Source organism: Scyliorhinus torazame, chromosome 11 (assembly GCF_047496885.1).
Source record: "Scyliorhinus torazame isolate Kashiwa2021f chromosome 11, sScyTor2.1, whole genome shotgun sequence".
Classification (NCBI taxonomy): domain Eukaryota; kingdom Metazoa; phylum Chordata; class Chondrichthyes; order Carcharhiniformes; family Scyliorhinidae; genus Scyliorhinus; species Scyliorhinus torazame.
In genome coordinates, this window is record NC_092717.1 from 69,290,024 (window position 1) to 69,304,404 (window position 14,381).

Below are 14,381 nucleotides of genomic sequence, written 5' to 3' on the forward strand. Positions count from 1 at the left end.
GCGGTCTTCCCGTTGGGGTACTTAATCTTATAGACGGAGGGGCTTACTTTGTCCGCAACGGAGTACGGACCCGAAAACATAGGTGACAGGAACGTGCCGGGGTTGTAAATGGAGAGCATGACCTGCTGTCCTACTTCAAACTCAGTCGCATGCACTGTATTGTCGAAACAGGCCTTGCTCTGTTTCTTCCTGGTGCCTAATTTTACTGCGGCTGCTAGCTGAGCTGTTTTTACATTCTCAAATAATTGTTTGACTGCGTTCTCGTGTATGAGGGCCGTCACTTCGGGGCTGGTCAAGTCCGAATAAACATTCTGTGCCTTTCATGGGGCGTCCCGTCATGAGAGTGTGTGTGGTGTATCCTGTGGATGTCGAAACAGTGTTACACAAAAACATTAGTGCAAAAGGGAGGACTGAATCCTAAGTGGTGCTGTTTTGTTGGACCATTTTCCTGAGGGTTGCTTTTAGGGTCCGATTCATTCGCTCCACGAAACCACTTGACTGGGGGTGGTATGCGATGTGGAAGTTTTGGGTAATGCCAAATATCGTGAGGACGTTCTTCATGACACGTCCTGTAAAATGGGAACCTTTGTCGGATTCAAAGCTGCGGGGGAGTCCCCATCTCGTAAAGATGTGGTGTGTTAAAATCTGAGCTGTAGTCTTTGCCGTGTTTGTTCTAGATGGGAATGCTTCTACCCATTTTGTAAACGTGTCTATAACCACTAACACATACTTGTGACCATTCCTGCTAGGGGGCAATGGTCCTATAAAATCAATCTGGAGGTTTCCAGGGGCCATTAACGGGGCGGTTGTGGCTAAGCTGAGCTTTCCTCGCATATCTGTCCGGATTGTTTTGGGCACAGATAAGGCAATTCTCAACATAGTGCAAGACGACATAGTAATGTCTTCCTTTAAATTCGGTCACCAACAGAGCTGCCTGAGGTGGGCTGCAGTGGGATCGATTCCCTGATGTCCATGACTATCATGGAACAAACAAATAAGCTGATTCCTGTCCTGTTCAGGAACCACATGAAGGGTGTCTTTTAGGACCACACCGTCATGTGTGGTCAGTGTATTTTTAAACCTATCGTATGGGGCTGTAAATTTTCCTTTTAAAATTTCCCTGAGATTACTATCTTGCTTCTGGGCCTGCGCTAAATCCTCGATATTAGTCTGTGAGACTTGAAGTGCATTCACTGGGGCGCTTTTGGGGGGGTTCCAAAAATGTCCATGTCTGGAACCTGCTTTAGCCAGTGCGTCGGCTTTTACATTTCCAGGTGGGGAGGAACGGTGGTGACTTCGTACTTTAGTAATGCCAAATATCCTGTCCTGTGTTTTATCCAAAATGTGCCTGAGCAATGGGGCTGAAGGGAGGGGTTTTCCATCCGCGGAAACAAATCCTCTTGCTTTCCACAGGGGTAGGAATTCTGTGAGGCTGTTACAGACATAGAGGCTGTCCGAGTATATGTCTGCTGGGCTGGGGAAGGAATCTGGGTGATCTATAATATACGCAACGGCTGCTAGTTCTGCCGCCTGCGCGCCTAAGTGTCCTGGTAGTTTTAACAAGATTTCTTATAGGGCGCGTCCTCAACATGGGTGCCGCATCCTGTAATGCGTTTCCCGTATAATATAGTGGAAGAACCATCCACATATATTCTCAAGGGTGCGCACGTGTCTGTGTGCTGGGGGCTCTGGGGTGAACTACCTATCTTTCTGGGGGGTGTTTTCGCGATAAAGGGGCCTGTGTTGTGGTGCGGTGAGATGATTTCACATTTGTGGGTGGTGCCTGGGTACTGAAGGCTGTCGGCTAGGAAAGTGTGGGTCTTGGTCCTTTTAACAGTGATGTCCCGTCCCTGCAAAAGAAGGGTCCATCTGGCTGCTCTGACCTGGCTTACTGTACCGTCCTTAAGTCGTCCGTCTAGTAAAGGTTGGGTGGGGGTGTGTTCCGTGAGGATTGTGATGGGGTTTAGTCCGGTGATATGAGAAGTATTGAACTGCCCAGAAAACTGCGAGCAGGTGCCTTTCATAGGCCGAAAATCCCTGCTCCACAGGATCTAAAACTCTGGAGGCATAAGCCACGGGTCTAACTGTTCGTGCCGTTCCTGGAGGAGTACAGCCGAAAGGGTATCTCTATACCATAAGGGGAAAGCGGGTCTTGAACCTGTAGTGCGGGGGCTGCAATGAGTGCGCACTTTAAAGCGTCTACAGCATCCGTGTGCTGCGGAAGCCATTCCCAAGGGGCTCCTTTCTTTAGGAGTTCCGAGAGGGGTGCTGCTTTGGTGGCGAAACCGTCAATATGGTTTCGGCAGTAGCCAACCAGTCCTAAAAACGACCGGAGGGCGGAAACATTCTGGGGAAGGGGCAATTTGACAATCGAGTCAATTCTTTTATGCTCGATCTCACGTTTACCATGCGTGATAATCGTTCCCAAATATACCACTTTGTTCTCCAAAATTTGAGCCTTCTTGGGGTTAACTTTACAACCAATTGAATGAAGGAGTTCGGACAGAAGCTTGATGTGCTCTGCCTTGGTGTCTGTCTGCAGTAATAGGTCGTCTACATACTGGACCAGACAGTCGGGGCGAGAAAATTTTGATAAACCATTGGCCAGCTGTCGGTGGAAAATGGAGGGGGAGTTGTGGAATCCTTGTGGAAGGCATGTCCATGTGTACTGTTGACCTTTAAAAGTGAAGGCAAATTTGTACTGGCACACTTTTTCCAATGGAATGGACCAGAATCCGTTACTGATGTCTACAACCGTAAAATATCGTGAGTTGAGTCCCTGTTTGAGCATGGTCTCGGGACTTGTGGCTACCGTGGGGGCTGCTGCGGGGGTGACTTTGTTGAGTTCCTGGTAATCGATGGTCAGTCACCATAATCCATTGGGCTTTCTCACTGGCCAAATCGGGGCAAATCAGTAGAGGCTACTGATCTAAGTACACCTTGTTCTAATAAGCTATCAATAACCTTTGAGATTTCTCCCTCTGCCTCTTGGGGAAATCCATATTGCTTCTGGGGTCTAAGGTCAGGTCCTGTTATTTGAACTGAACCAGCCATTCTGGCGCAGTCATGTTTATGACTTGCAAATGCGGTCCTGTTCTTCTGGAGAACTGCCCTAACCGGTTTGTCTGTGCTAATTGTGGTCGAGTCAAACCAAAAATCACCGACTGCGCTAATCTTATTAGCATACTCACCTACTGTGAGCGTTGCGGGGGCTCTTGCTGACTTTGTCATTTTCCAGACACATTGATTTACTGGGTCAAATGAAAGGTTGTGGGAGTTCATGAAATCGACGCCCCAAATGTGCTCTGCTGTGTGGGGCAGATCGACCAAAACTATGGGGTGTTTTGTTGTAATGTTGCCAATTTGAATGGGTATAGGGGCTGTGATGTGTCCCTGTTGTGAGTGGCCTGTGAAGCCGCTGAGGGTGATTGTGGCTGTATTGGGCCACGTGTCTTTTTGGAACATGGTGGAGGAATTAATTGTGGTACGGGACCCTCCTGTGTCCCAGAGAAATTCGATGGGCTGTCCCCATATTTTTGCTGCAACGACTGGTCGGACGGACATATCCCAAAGGGTGTCGCAGACCCAGGTGGGGAAGCCCGAACACCGTCAGTCAGTTCCGTTCATGTCTGTCTGGTCTGAACGGGTGCTTACACTATGTATGGGCTTTGTCCTGTTACTCTTCAGAGTGCTTGCTTGCTGGGCTCTCAGTGGCTTTCGTGGGCCGTTGCACTCTCGTGCAAAGTGACCTAATTGTCCACAGTTGTAATACTCCTGTGGTTTCTGTGGGGGGCTGTTCATGCCTTCGTTCACCCATGCGGGGTTCTGGTGCGCTTTAACTGCTTGGATATCTGCCTCTGCCTGCTGTTCTTCGGGTTTTCTAATCTTGGGGTTGTTGTGGACAGATTGCTCCCAGGGGCGGGACAACCTTTTTAAAACCCACTTTTCGTTGTGCATTTCTTCCGAGGGGTCATAATTAGTACAAGCTAATTTTGTCCTGCCTCTATGGCATGGGAGATAAGGGTGCGGGTCCATTTGGCCATGTTGTCTGGGGACAAATGGGCGCGGTCTAAGTTTCCGAAAATGGCTGTAAAACGGATCCACAGGCGTCCAGCAAACGCTGTGGGGTGTTCTGTTTTCTTCTGCCTGCACTTATTCAGGCCTTCTACTGGGTCACCACTGTTATAACCGATCGCGTCTAGGATCGCCGTGTGCATCTCTGCAAGGGTGCCTCCTCCTACATTCTGTGGGTCGGGAAGGGCTGCTACAACCGAAGGGTCTAAGTTTAAAACTGTGAGCTTCACTTACTCACGCTCATCCAGGCAGTACATGGTCGCCTGCTGCTTCACTTTAGCAAAGAAGTGGTGGGGGTCTGAGGTGGGGAGGAACGGTGTGATCTTTTCACACGTGTCCTGTAATTGGGTCACAGTTAAGGGGGTGGTGTAAAGGAATTCCGCGTCTCCTTCCGATGTGACTGTGCAGTGGGTAGTTACTGGATTCATGGGTGCCTGATCTATCTGCTCTGTGGGGGGTTGGGGTGCTTTTCTCCTTTGGGGCTTTCATTGAGCTCATGTTGCCTGTACATATCTATGCGCGGTTTTGTTTAGTTTTTGCCAATCAGGGCCGTCTTTTTCATCTAATTGGGATCCAAAGGGGCTTTGAAACCCATTTTGCACTGAAAGCAAAGACTGCAGTTCAGCAATCTGCTCCCAGCATTTTGTATGATCCACTGAGCTTTTTCTGTGCTCCGTGGTGGCAGCATGGAGTGCTCTTAACGCTGCTTTTAGATCGCTGAACTGCCTTTGCAATGCCTCTACCTGTTTCTCTGTCTCGTCTCTTACCAGGACTGCACGTTGCGTGTCCTGATAGGCCTTATCGTATTGGGTTTGGAAGCTGCTAAGATGCGCTAGACAAGACTGGGTGTGCTCTCTTGGCATCATCCACCTCTCCGTCCTTTGCTGCCAACTTCCTTCTTAATTCTATATTCTCTCTCTCGATCTCACTAACATCGACCTTGCTGATTTGATGTCTCTCTTCTATCTCTTTGCGGAGCGTCCGAACAACCTCCTCTGTGCCTCGCAATTGTGCCAAACAGGGTACGATTGCCATCAGCTTGCGAGATTTCCCTAAGCTTTTCTTATGGATCTCTGACAGATTCTCCCACCAAGTATGTCCTATACTCCCGGGTCCTGTTTCCTCATTATCACAGAATTCACTCCAAAGGGGCCATCCTTTCCCTTGGAGATATTTCCTGATCTCTTCTTCCCAAACAGGACACTGTCCTACTCTGCTGCTGGTCGCTACGACCACGAATTCTTGAGGGTTCATAAGGCGTTCCATTGCCTTCATTACCATTTTCCCTATCTGAATGCTCTCTTTTAAAATTTGGAATGAGGGGTACTAAGGCGGTGCTGTAAACACGGGTACGGCGTTCGCTATTTTCTGGAATACAAACTCCCGACAGTTTATTGCAACAAAAATCTATCAGTTTTAACTAATAGCCCTGTTGGTTACGCATGCATTAACACACTTCTTAATTATGAGGATTGATCAGAACTGCTTGAACACTTGTGAATGTTTCTGTTCCCAATTGGATTCTTAATTCAAATTTTGGTTTCTCCCAGAGTGGTTAGGCCACTTCTAAGTCGGGTCCCGTCAGAGTTCGCCAGTAAATGTTGCTAACTTTTGGTTGGTTCTTAAATGTTGCTCGTTGTGTCTTTACCTAATTTGCTCTGTTTCTATAACCTTTGCTCTAGAGTCGCCAGGTATCTTTATGATACCACCATGAGGTTCAAGTACTGATCAATAACTCAATACACCAGTTAGTAAGTTTCAAATCAAAACACATTTATTATACACAGTCAATCACTACTCATGCATAAAACTCTACTTACTATCTCTAACGCCTATACTTAGCTTTGGAACTGACCCACCAAGTCAGGGGAACAAATGGCCTTTCGTTCGATTCTGAGTCTGCAGAATTCAAAGCTGGTATGGACTGGTAGCTAGGAGTGCCTGTCTCGTAGCGTGCGTTGACTGGAGACTTACTTGGTTGATGCGGCAGCTAGGCAGGTCACTGTCAAGGGTTGTTTCGAGCTGCTGAGTGACCCTGCCAAGAAGGACAAATTGAACTTGGGGACTCTACTTTATAGTCCCCAGGGGCTTCGCGCCATTCGGGGCGGACCCCGTATCTGGTTCCAAGTGATTGGACTACGTTCCGATCACTTGGATCGACTTCTCCAATACTGGAGCTGTTCCCTGATCGCTGGGTGGTTCCCAGGTGTCCGTTGGCCTTCCTTTGTCTTGGCTCCTGCTGGCGTCGAGGAGTCTGGCTTGGCCTTATTTACCTTAAATGTTTCCAATTGTTCCCGGGGATCGCTCATTAATATGCAGATGGTTGTGAGTTTCAGTGCTGTCTGGGTTTCTGCAAGTTCTAATACACAGGAAACTTTGCACCTGCTAGTTTTTCCTGGCTTGACTGAATTTCCCTGCATTCTTTGCGGATCTCCATTTTAAGTCGGGAAGTGGCCAACTCAGGTGGCTACAATACCTATCCCTTTCCATCACTAAAGTAAATGTAATCGAATTGTGGTCACTATCACCAAAGTGCTCACCCACCTCCAAATCTAACACCTGTCCTGGTTCATTACCCAGTACCAAATCCAATATGGCCTCGCCTCTCGTTGGCCTATCTACATACTGTGTCAGGAAACCCTCCTGCACACATTGGACAAAAACGGACCCATGTAAAGTACTCGAACTACAGCGTTTCCAGTCAATATTTGGAAAGTTAAAGTTCCCCATAACAACTACCCTGTTGCTTTCGCTCCTACCCAGAATCATCTTTGCGATCCTTTCCTCTACTTCTCTGGAACTTTTCGGAGGCCTATAGAAAACCCCTAACAGGGTGACCTCTCCCTTCCTGTTTCTAACCTCAGCCCATACTACCTCAGTAGACGAGTCCTCATCAAATGTCCTTTCTGCCACCGTAATACTGTCCTTGACTAACAAAGCCACCCCTCCCCCTCTTTTACCACCTTCCCTGAGCTTACTGAAATATCTAAACCCCGGCACCTGCAACAACCATGCCTGTCCCTGCTCTATCCATGTCTCCGAAATGGCTACAACGTCGAAGTCCCAGGTACCAACCCATGCCGCAAGTTCACCCACCTTATTCCGGATGCTCCTGGCATTGAAGAAGACACACTTTAAACCACCTTCCTGCCTGCCAGTACACTCCTGCAACGTTGAAACCTTACTCATAACCTCACTACTCTCCACCTCATGTATACTGGAGCTACAATTCAGGCTCCCAAGCCCCTGCTGAACTAGTTTAAACCCTCCCGAAGAGCATTAACAAATTTCCCCCCCAGGATATTGGTACCCCTCTGGTCCAGGTGTAGACCATCCCGTTTGAAGAGGTCCCACCGACCCCAGAATGAGCCCCAATTATCCAGAAATCTGAAACTATTATCCCTCCTGCACCATCCCTGAAGCCACGTGTTCAACTCTTCTCTCTCCCTATTCCTCGTCTCGCTAGCACGTGACACGTGTAACAACCCAGAGATAATAACTCGGTTTGTCCTAGATCTAAGTTTCCACCCTAGCTCCCTGAATTCCTGCCTTATTTACATCCCTATCCCTTTTCCTACCTATGTTGTTGGTACCTATGTGGACCACGACTTGGGGCTGCTCCCCCTCCCCCTTAAGGGTCACGAAAACACGATCCGAGACATCTGTGATCTGCACGTTCTCCCCGTGTGTGCGTTGGTTTCCTCCGGGTGCTCCGGTTTCCTCCCACAGTCCAAAGATGTGCAGGTTACAAAGAACAAAGAAATGTACAGCACAGGAACAGGCCCTTCGGCCCTCCAAGCCCGTGCCGACCATGCTGCCCGACTAGACTACAATCTTCTACACTTCCTGGGTTCCTATACCTCTATTCCCATCCTATTCATGTATTTGTCAAGATGCCCCTTAAATGTCACTATCGTCCCTGCTTCCACCACCTCCTCCGGTAACGAGTTCCAGGCACCCACTACCCTCTGCGTAAAAAACTTGCCTCGTACATCTACTCTAAACCTTGCCCCTCTCACCTTAAACCTATGCCCCCTAGTAATTGACCCCTCTACCCTGGGGAAAAGCCTCTGACTCTCCACTCTGTCTATGCCCCTCATAGTTTTGTAGACCTCTATCAGGTCTCCCCGCAACCACCTCCGTTCCAGTGAGAACAAACCGAGTTTATTCAACCGCTCCTCATAGCTAATGCCCTCCATACCAGGCAACATTCTGGTAAATCTCTTCTGCACCCTCTCTAAAGCCGCCACATCCTTCTGGTAGTGTGGCGACCAGAATTGAACATTATACTCCAAGTGTGGCCTAACTAAGGTTCTATACAGCTGCAACATGACTTGCCAATTCTTATACTCAATGCCCCGGCCAATGAAGGCAAGCATGCCGTATGCCTTCTTGACTACCTTCTCCACCTGTGTTGCCCCTTTCAATGACCTGTGGACCTGTACTCCTAGATCTCTTTGATTTTCAATACTCGAGGGTTCTACCATTCACTATATATTCCCTACCTGCATTAGACCTTCCAAAATGCATTACCTCACATTTGTCCGGATTAAACTCCATCTGCCATCTCTCCGCCCAAGTCTCCAAACAATCTAAATCCTGCTGTATCCTCTGACAGTCCTCATCGCTATCCGCAATTCCACCAACCTTTGTGTCGTCTGCAAACTTACGAATCAGACCAGTTACATTTTCCTCCAAATCATTTATATATACTACAAAGAGTAAAGGTCCCAGCACTGATCCCTGTGGAACACCACTGGTCACAGCCCTCCAATTAGAAAAGCATCCTTCCATTGCTACTCTCTGCCTTCTATGACCTAGCCAGTTCTGTATCCACCTTGCCAGCTCACCCCTGATCCCGTGTGACTTCACCTTTTGTACTAGTCTACCATGAGGGAGATTGTCAAAGGCCTTACTGAAGTCCATATAGACAACACCCACTGCCCTACCTGCATCAATCATCTTAGTGACCTCCTTGAAAAACTCTATCAAGTTAGGGAGACACAACCTCCCCTTCACAAAACCATGCTGCCTCTCACTAATACGTCCATTTGCTTCCAAATGGGAGTAGATCCTCTCTCTCGAAGAATTCTCTCCAGTAATTTCCCTACCACTGAAGTAATGCTCAGCGGCCTGTAGTTCCCTGGATTATCCTTGCTACCCTTCTTAAACAGAGGAACAACATTGGCTATTCTCCAGTCCTCCGGGACATCCCCTGAAGACAGTGAGAATCCAAAGATTTCTGTCAAGGCCTCAGCAATTTCCTCTCCAGCCTCCTTCAGTATTCTGGGGCAGATCCCATCAGGCCCTGGGGACTTATCTACTTTAATATTTTTTAAGACACCCAACACCTCGTCTTTTTGGATCTCAAGGTGACCCAGGCTATCTACACACCCTTCTCCAGACTCAACATCTACCAATTCCTTCTCTTTGGTGAATACTGATGCAAAGTATTCATTTAGTACCTTGCCCATTTCCTCTGGCTCCACACAGATTCCCTTGCCTATCCTTCAGTGGGCCAACCCTTTCCCTGGCTACCCTCTTGCTTTTTATGCACGTGTAAAAAGCCTTGGGACTTTCCTTAACCCTATTTGCCAATGACTTTTCGTGACCCCTTCTAGCCCTCCTGACTCCTTGCTTAAGTTCCTTCCTACTTTCCTTATATTCCACGCAGGCTTTGTCTGTTCCCAGCCTTTTAGCCCTGACAAATGCCTCCTTTTTCTTTTTGACGAGGTCTACAATATCTCTCGTTATCCAAGGTTCCCGAAAATTGCCGTATTTATCCTTCTTCCTCACAGGAACATGCCGGACCTGAATTCCTTTCAACTGACACTTGAAAGCCTCCCACATGTCAGATGTTGATTTGCCCTCAAACATCCTATGTTCTTCAGTTCCCGCCGAATATTGTTATAATTAGCCTTCCCCCAATTTAGCACATTCATCCTAGGACCACTCTTATCCTTGTCCACCAGTACTTTAAAACTTACTGAATTGTGGTCACTGTTACCGAAATGCTCCCCTACGGAAACATCTACCACCTGGCCGGGCTCATTCCCCAATACCAGGTCCAGTACCGCATGGATTGGCCATGATAAATTGCCCTTAGTGTCCAAAAATTGCCCTTAGTGGTGGGTGGGGTTACTGGGTTATGGGAATAGGGTGGAGGTTTTAACCTTGGGTAGGGTGCTCTTTCCAAGATCCGGTGCAGACTCAATGGGCTGAATGGCCTCCTTCTGCACTGTAAATTCTATGAAAAATTCAATGAAATCACGCACCCTGGCACCTGGGAGGTAACACCAACCGCGAGTCTCTCTCGTTCCCACAGAATCTCCTATCTATCCCCCTAACTATGGAGTCTCCAATGACTAATGCCCTACTCCTCTCCCCCCTTCCCTTCTGGGCAACAGGGACAGACTCTGTGCCAGAGACCTGTACCCCATGGCTTACCCCTGATAAGTCCCCCCCCCCCCCCCCCCCCACCCCACCCCAACAGTATCCAAAGCGGTATACATGTTACTAAGGGGAACGATCACAGGGGATCCCTGTACTGACTGCTTCCTCCCAGCCCCTCTCACCGTCACCCATCTATCTTTATTCTTTGGAGTAACTACATCCCTGAAGCTTCTATCTATAACCACCTCTGCCTCCCAAATGATCCGAAGTTCATCCAGCTCCAGTTCCCTAACGCGGTTTCTGAGGAGCTGGAGATGGGTGCACTTCCCACAGATGAAATCAGCAGGGACACTGATGGCGTCCCTCACCTCAACATTCTGCAGGAGGAACATTGCACTACCTTCCCTGCCATTCCCCCTAGATAAAAAAGGAAAAAGAGCTTACCTGTTATTTACTCTACCCCCGAGGTGAAAGGAGGTGGAAGGGTGGGGGACACAGTGTCTAGGGTTTAGAAACTGGTCAACTTAAATACAGGTAAAAAATAAAACACTTAAACAGCAATCAGTGAAAAGTGAAAACTTCAGACACGGTTTGTTCAGGGAAATCCCTGTATCCCCGGGTCCATCAGTTTTATAGGTTTTCAGCTGAACTAAAAACAACTTATAGTCTTTCTCTCCATCCTTTTAATATTATTTTGTTACCGTGCAAAATGAAAAGTTGTTCACTCTTCTTTTTACTTCAGCCTTTTGGAAATGGTGACTTAAAAAAAAAAAAAGAGGACACTTGGATGACTGAAAAGCCACCTTTCTCGTTTGTCAAACGCCCACTACATGAAGACTGACAGCATTTTGTTGCCAAGACAATTTGGTGGAATGGACTGCTAATGAGCAAGTAGATCATCAAAAATCTCTGAAAGAACAATGGCCAAGGACTAATTCCGACAACTAGACTAAAATATTCATATTCTTGTTTGCTTGGTGATCATAGTCAAATCATCTATTTTGAGGAAACGTGCTCAATTTCTGTCTTGGTTTACCTACCTACACATTCCATCAATGTGATCTGTCGGGCGACTGTACGTTGTACTAAAAATGGCAACCCTGACCCACTGCCTGATGTACGGGAGTGATCAAGCAAATCCTAAGAATGAAGAACACAAAACAGCATTAATATAGAAGCGGCAGTCATTACTATATGGTTACATAGAAACATATAAAATAAGAGCAGGAGGCTGCCATTCGGCCCTTCGAGCCTGCTCTGCCATTCATTATGATCATGGCTGATCATCCAACTCAACAGCCGAACCACGCCTTCCCCCATATCCTTTGATCCCCTTCGCCCCAAGTGCTATATCTAACTGCTTCTTGAAAACAAACAATGTTTTGGCCTCAACTACTTTATGATAACGAATTCCACACGCTAACCACTCTCTGGGTGAAGAAATTTCTCCTCATCTCGGTCCTAAATGGTCTTCCCCGTATCCTCAGACTGTATTGGACACCCCTACCATCAGGAACATCCTTCTTGCATCTACCCTGTCTATAGGCTTCTATGAGATTTCTCCCTCATTCTTCTGAACTCCAGCGAATATAATCCTAAACGACTCAACTCTCCTCATACATCAGTCCCGCCATCCCAGGAATCAGTCTGGTAAACCTTCGCTGCACTCCCTCTAGAGCAAGAACATCCTTCCTCAGATAAGGAAACCGAAACTGCACACAATATTCCAGGTGTATTGCCTCATCATGGCCCTGTATATTTGCAGCAAGACATCCTTGTTCCTGTACTCGAATCCTCTTGCTATTGTGGAAACCTAAACTTGACCGTCTGAAGCATCATGGGATACATGACATAACGTCTTAAAGAGTCTCATTTTAAATTGCTTTCTGTACCTCATTAATTCAGTTCGCAGACAGATGGCCCCCTGTAACGTGATTACATTGTCTTGAGTTTAATCGATTTCCTGACGAGATCAATTCAGTTTGTATGGTGACACACACACACACCATTGTTTAAACAACACCATCGGAGCCAGTGACGTCAATAGATGTATATTCATCTCTGTAGAATTACTGCAGTAGACATTGACATTATCTGATCATCACACCCCCCACCCCCCGGCCCTTTGTATCGGAATGGTACTCTCTGCCAACTAAAAGGCTCAGCAATTATCAATGTATCACCTGTTTGGGAGGATGGGGTTCTTTTGTGTATAAAGATCTCTATGTCCCTCATGTTCCTCAGAGTGTAACTGCTGCGACCCTTGATTCCAGCGGCCTCTCTCCTTGTTGCAAGTAAAATCATTTAACCTTTAACTGTGTTGTTATCTGTTACACTTCTTTCAGTCTAAAAGTCTTACTCGGATGTTAAAGATTTCGACACTATGATGACCAACATACCTTTTGCCTTCTTTACCGCCTGCTACAGCTGCATGCTTCCCTCAAGTGACTGGTGTACAAGGCCACCCAGGTCTCGTTGCACATTCCCCTCCTAATTTAAGCCATTCAGATAATAGCCTTCCTTCCCGTTTTTGCTACTAAATTAATCCAAATTATACTGCATCTGCTATTCATTTGTCCACTCACTCAACTTGCCCAAATCATACTTACGGATCTCTGCATCCTCCTCACCACTCACCCTCCCACCCAACTTGGTGTCACCTGCAAATTTGGAGATATTACATTTCGTTCCATCATCTAAATTTATACATATTGTGAATAGCGGGCATCCCAGCACTGATCCCTGTGGTACCCCACTAGTCACTGCCTGCTATTTATAAAAAGACCTGTTAATTCCTACTATGTCTGCCAACCATTTACAACACCTCAGAGTCATGTCAACATTTTTCTTATAACTAGATACTGTTTACTTGCTTGATCCTCCTATTCCACCTCACCATCAGCACTGACCTCAGCACCATAATCAGCTGATTTTGCAGGAATGTCCGAGTACGGTTTTGTAGGTAAGTGTGCAAGGTATGAAATGTATGGGTCTTCATCAAATTCCAGTCAATGCAGATTAGAAGATTAGTGCCAGATTACATTATTTTAATTTAAAATGCCAGTTATTAACAACAAAGGTATTTAGCACCTAAATACCTCACCGGACTAGCTGAAAAGTAAAATGAAAGAGTCAAGTGCTGTAACTGGAACTAAACAGTATAAAGGAATTGGAAGGCGAAACACTGTAGATTTCTTGGAAACAACTTGGAAATCCACAATTTTTCTAAATAAATCTACTTAAATCAGTTTTGAAATCCAGTTTTTAATATTGAAGCAGTGTTCCCCAAATCCTAGACAGACATATCTCAGAAACTATGCTAATAAATCCAGAAAGTAGCACAGTAGCACAGTGGTTAGCACTGTTGCTTCACAGCGCCAGGGTCCCAGGTTCGATTCCTGGCTTGGGTCACTGTCTGTGCGGAGTCTGCACGTTCTCCCCGTGTCTGTGTGGGTTTCCTCTGGGTGCTCCGGTTTCCTCCCACAAAGCGTGAAAGACATGCTGTTAGGTAATTTGGACATTCTGAATTCTCCCTCAGTGTACCCGAACAGGTGCAGGAATGTGGCGACTAGACGATTTTCACAGTAATTTCATGGCAGTATTCATGTAAGCCTACTTGTGACAATAATAAAGATTATGATTAGATAAATGTTGGTCTGGCAGCATCGGTGTATATGTGGAGAGAGAAACAGAGTTAACTATTCGAGTCCAATTGACTCAAGAGTTTGGGGGGAGAGTGCGCGAAGAGACCAGGAAAAAGAGGAGGGATGAGGATTGGTTCTGGGGATGGGAGGGGAAAGTGGGATAGGAGAGGGGGAAAGGGGGACGGGAGGAGGTGTAAGGGGCCACGGGAGGGATGGGGGGTGGGGGGGAGACAGGGGTATGTGCTGTGTGGGGGGGGGGGGGGGGTTTGG

At 47.0% G+C, this 14,381-nt stretch overlaps 1 protein-coding gene across 4 annotated transcripts in view; it reads right to left on the reverse strand.

The window, feature by feature from the left end:
- Window positions 1-14,381, reverse strand: part of LOC140385326 (activin receptor type-1-like) — a 310,011-nt gene that overhangs the window by 43,453 nt on the left and 252,177 nt on the right. For all 4 annotated transcript variants that reach the window (XM_072467388.1, XM_072467386.1, XM_072467385.1 and 1 more), the window contains one exon: window positions 11,508-11,607. In XM_072467388.1, the coding sequence (XP_072323489.1) occupies window positions 11,508-11,607 (100 nt within the window). The remainder of the gene's footprint in view (window positions 1-11,507; window positions 11,608-14,381) is intronic.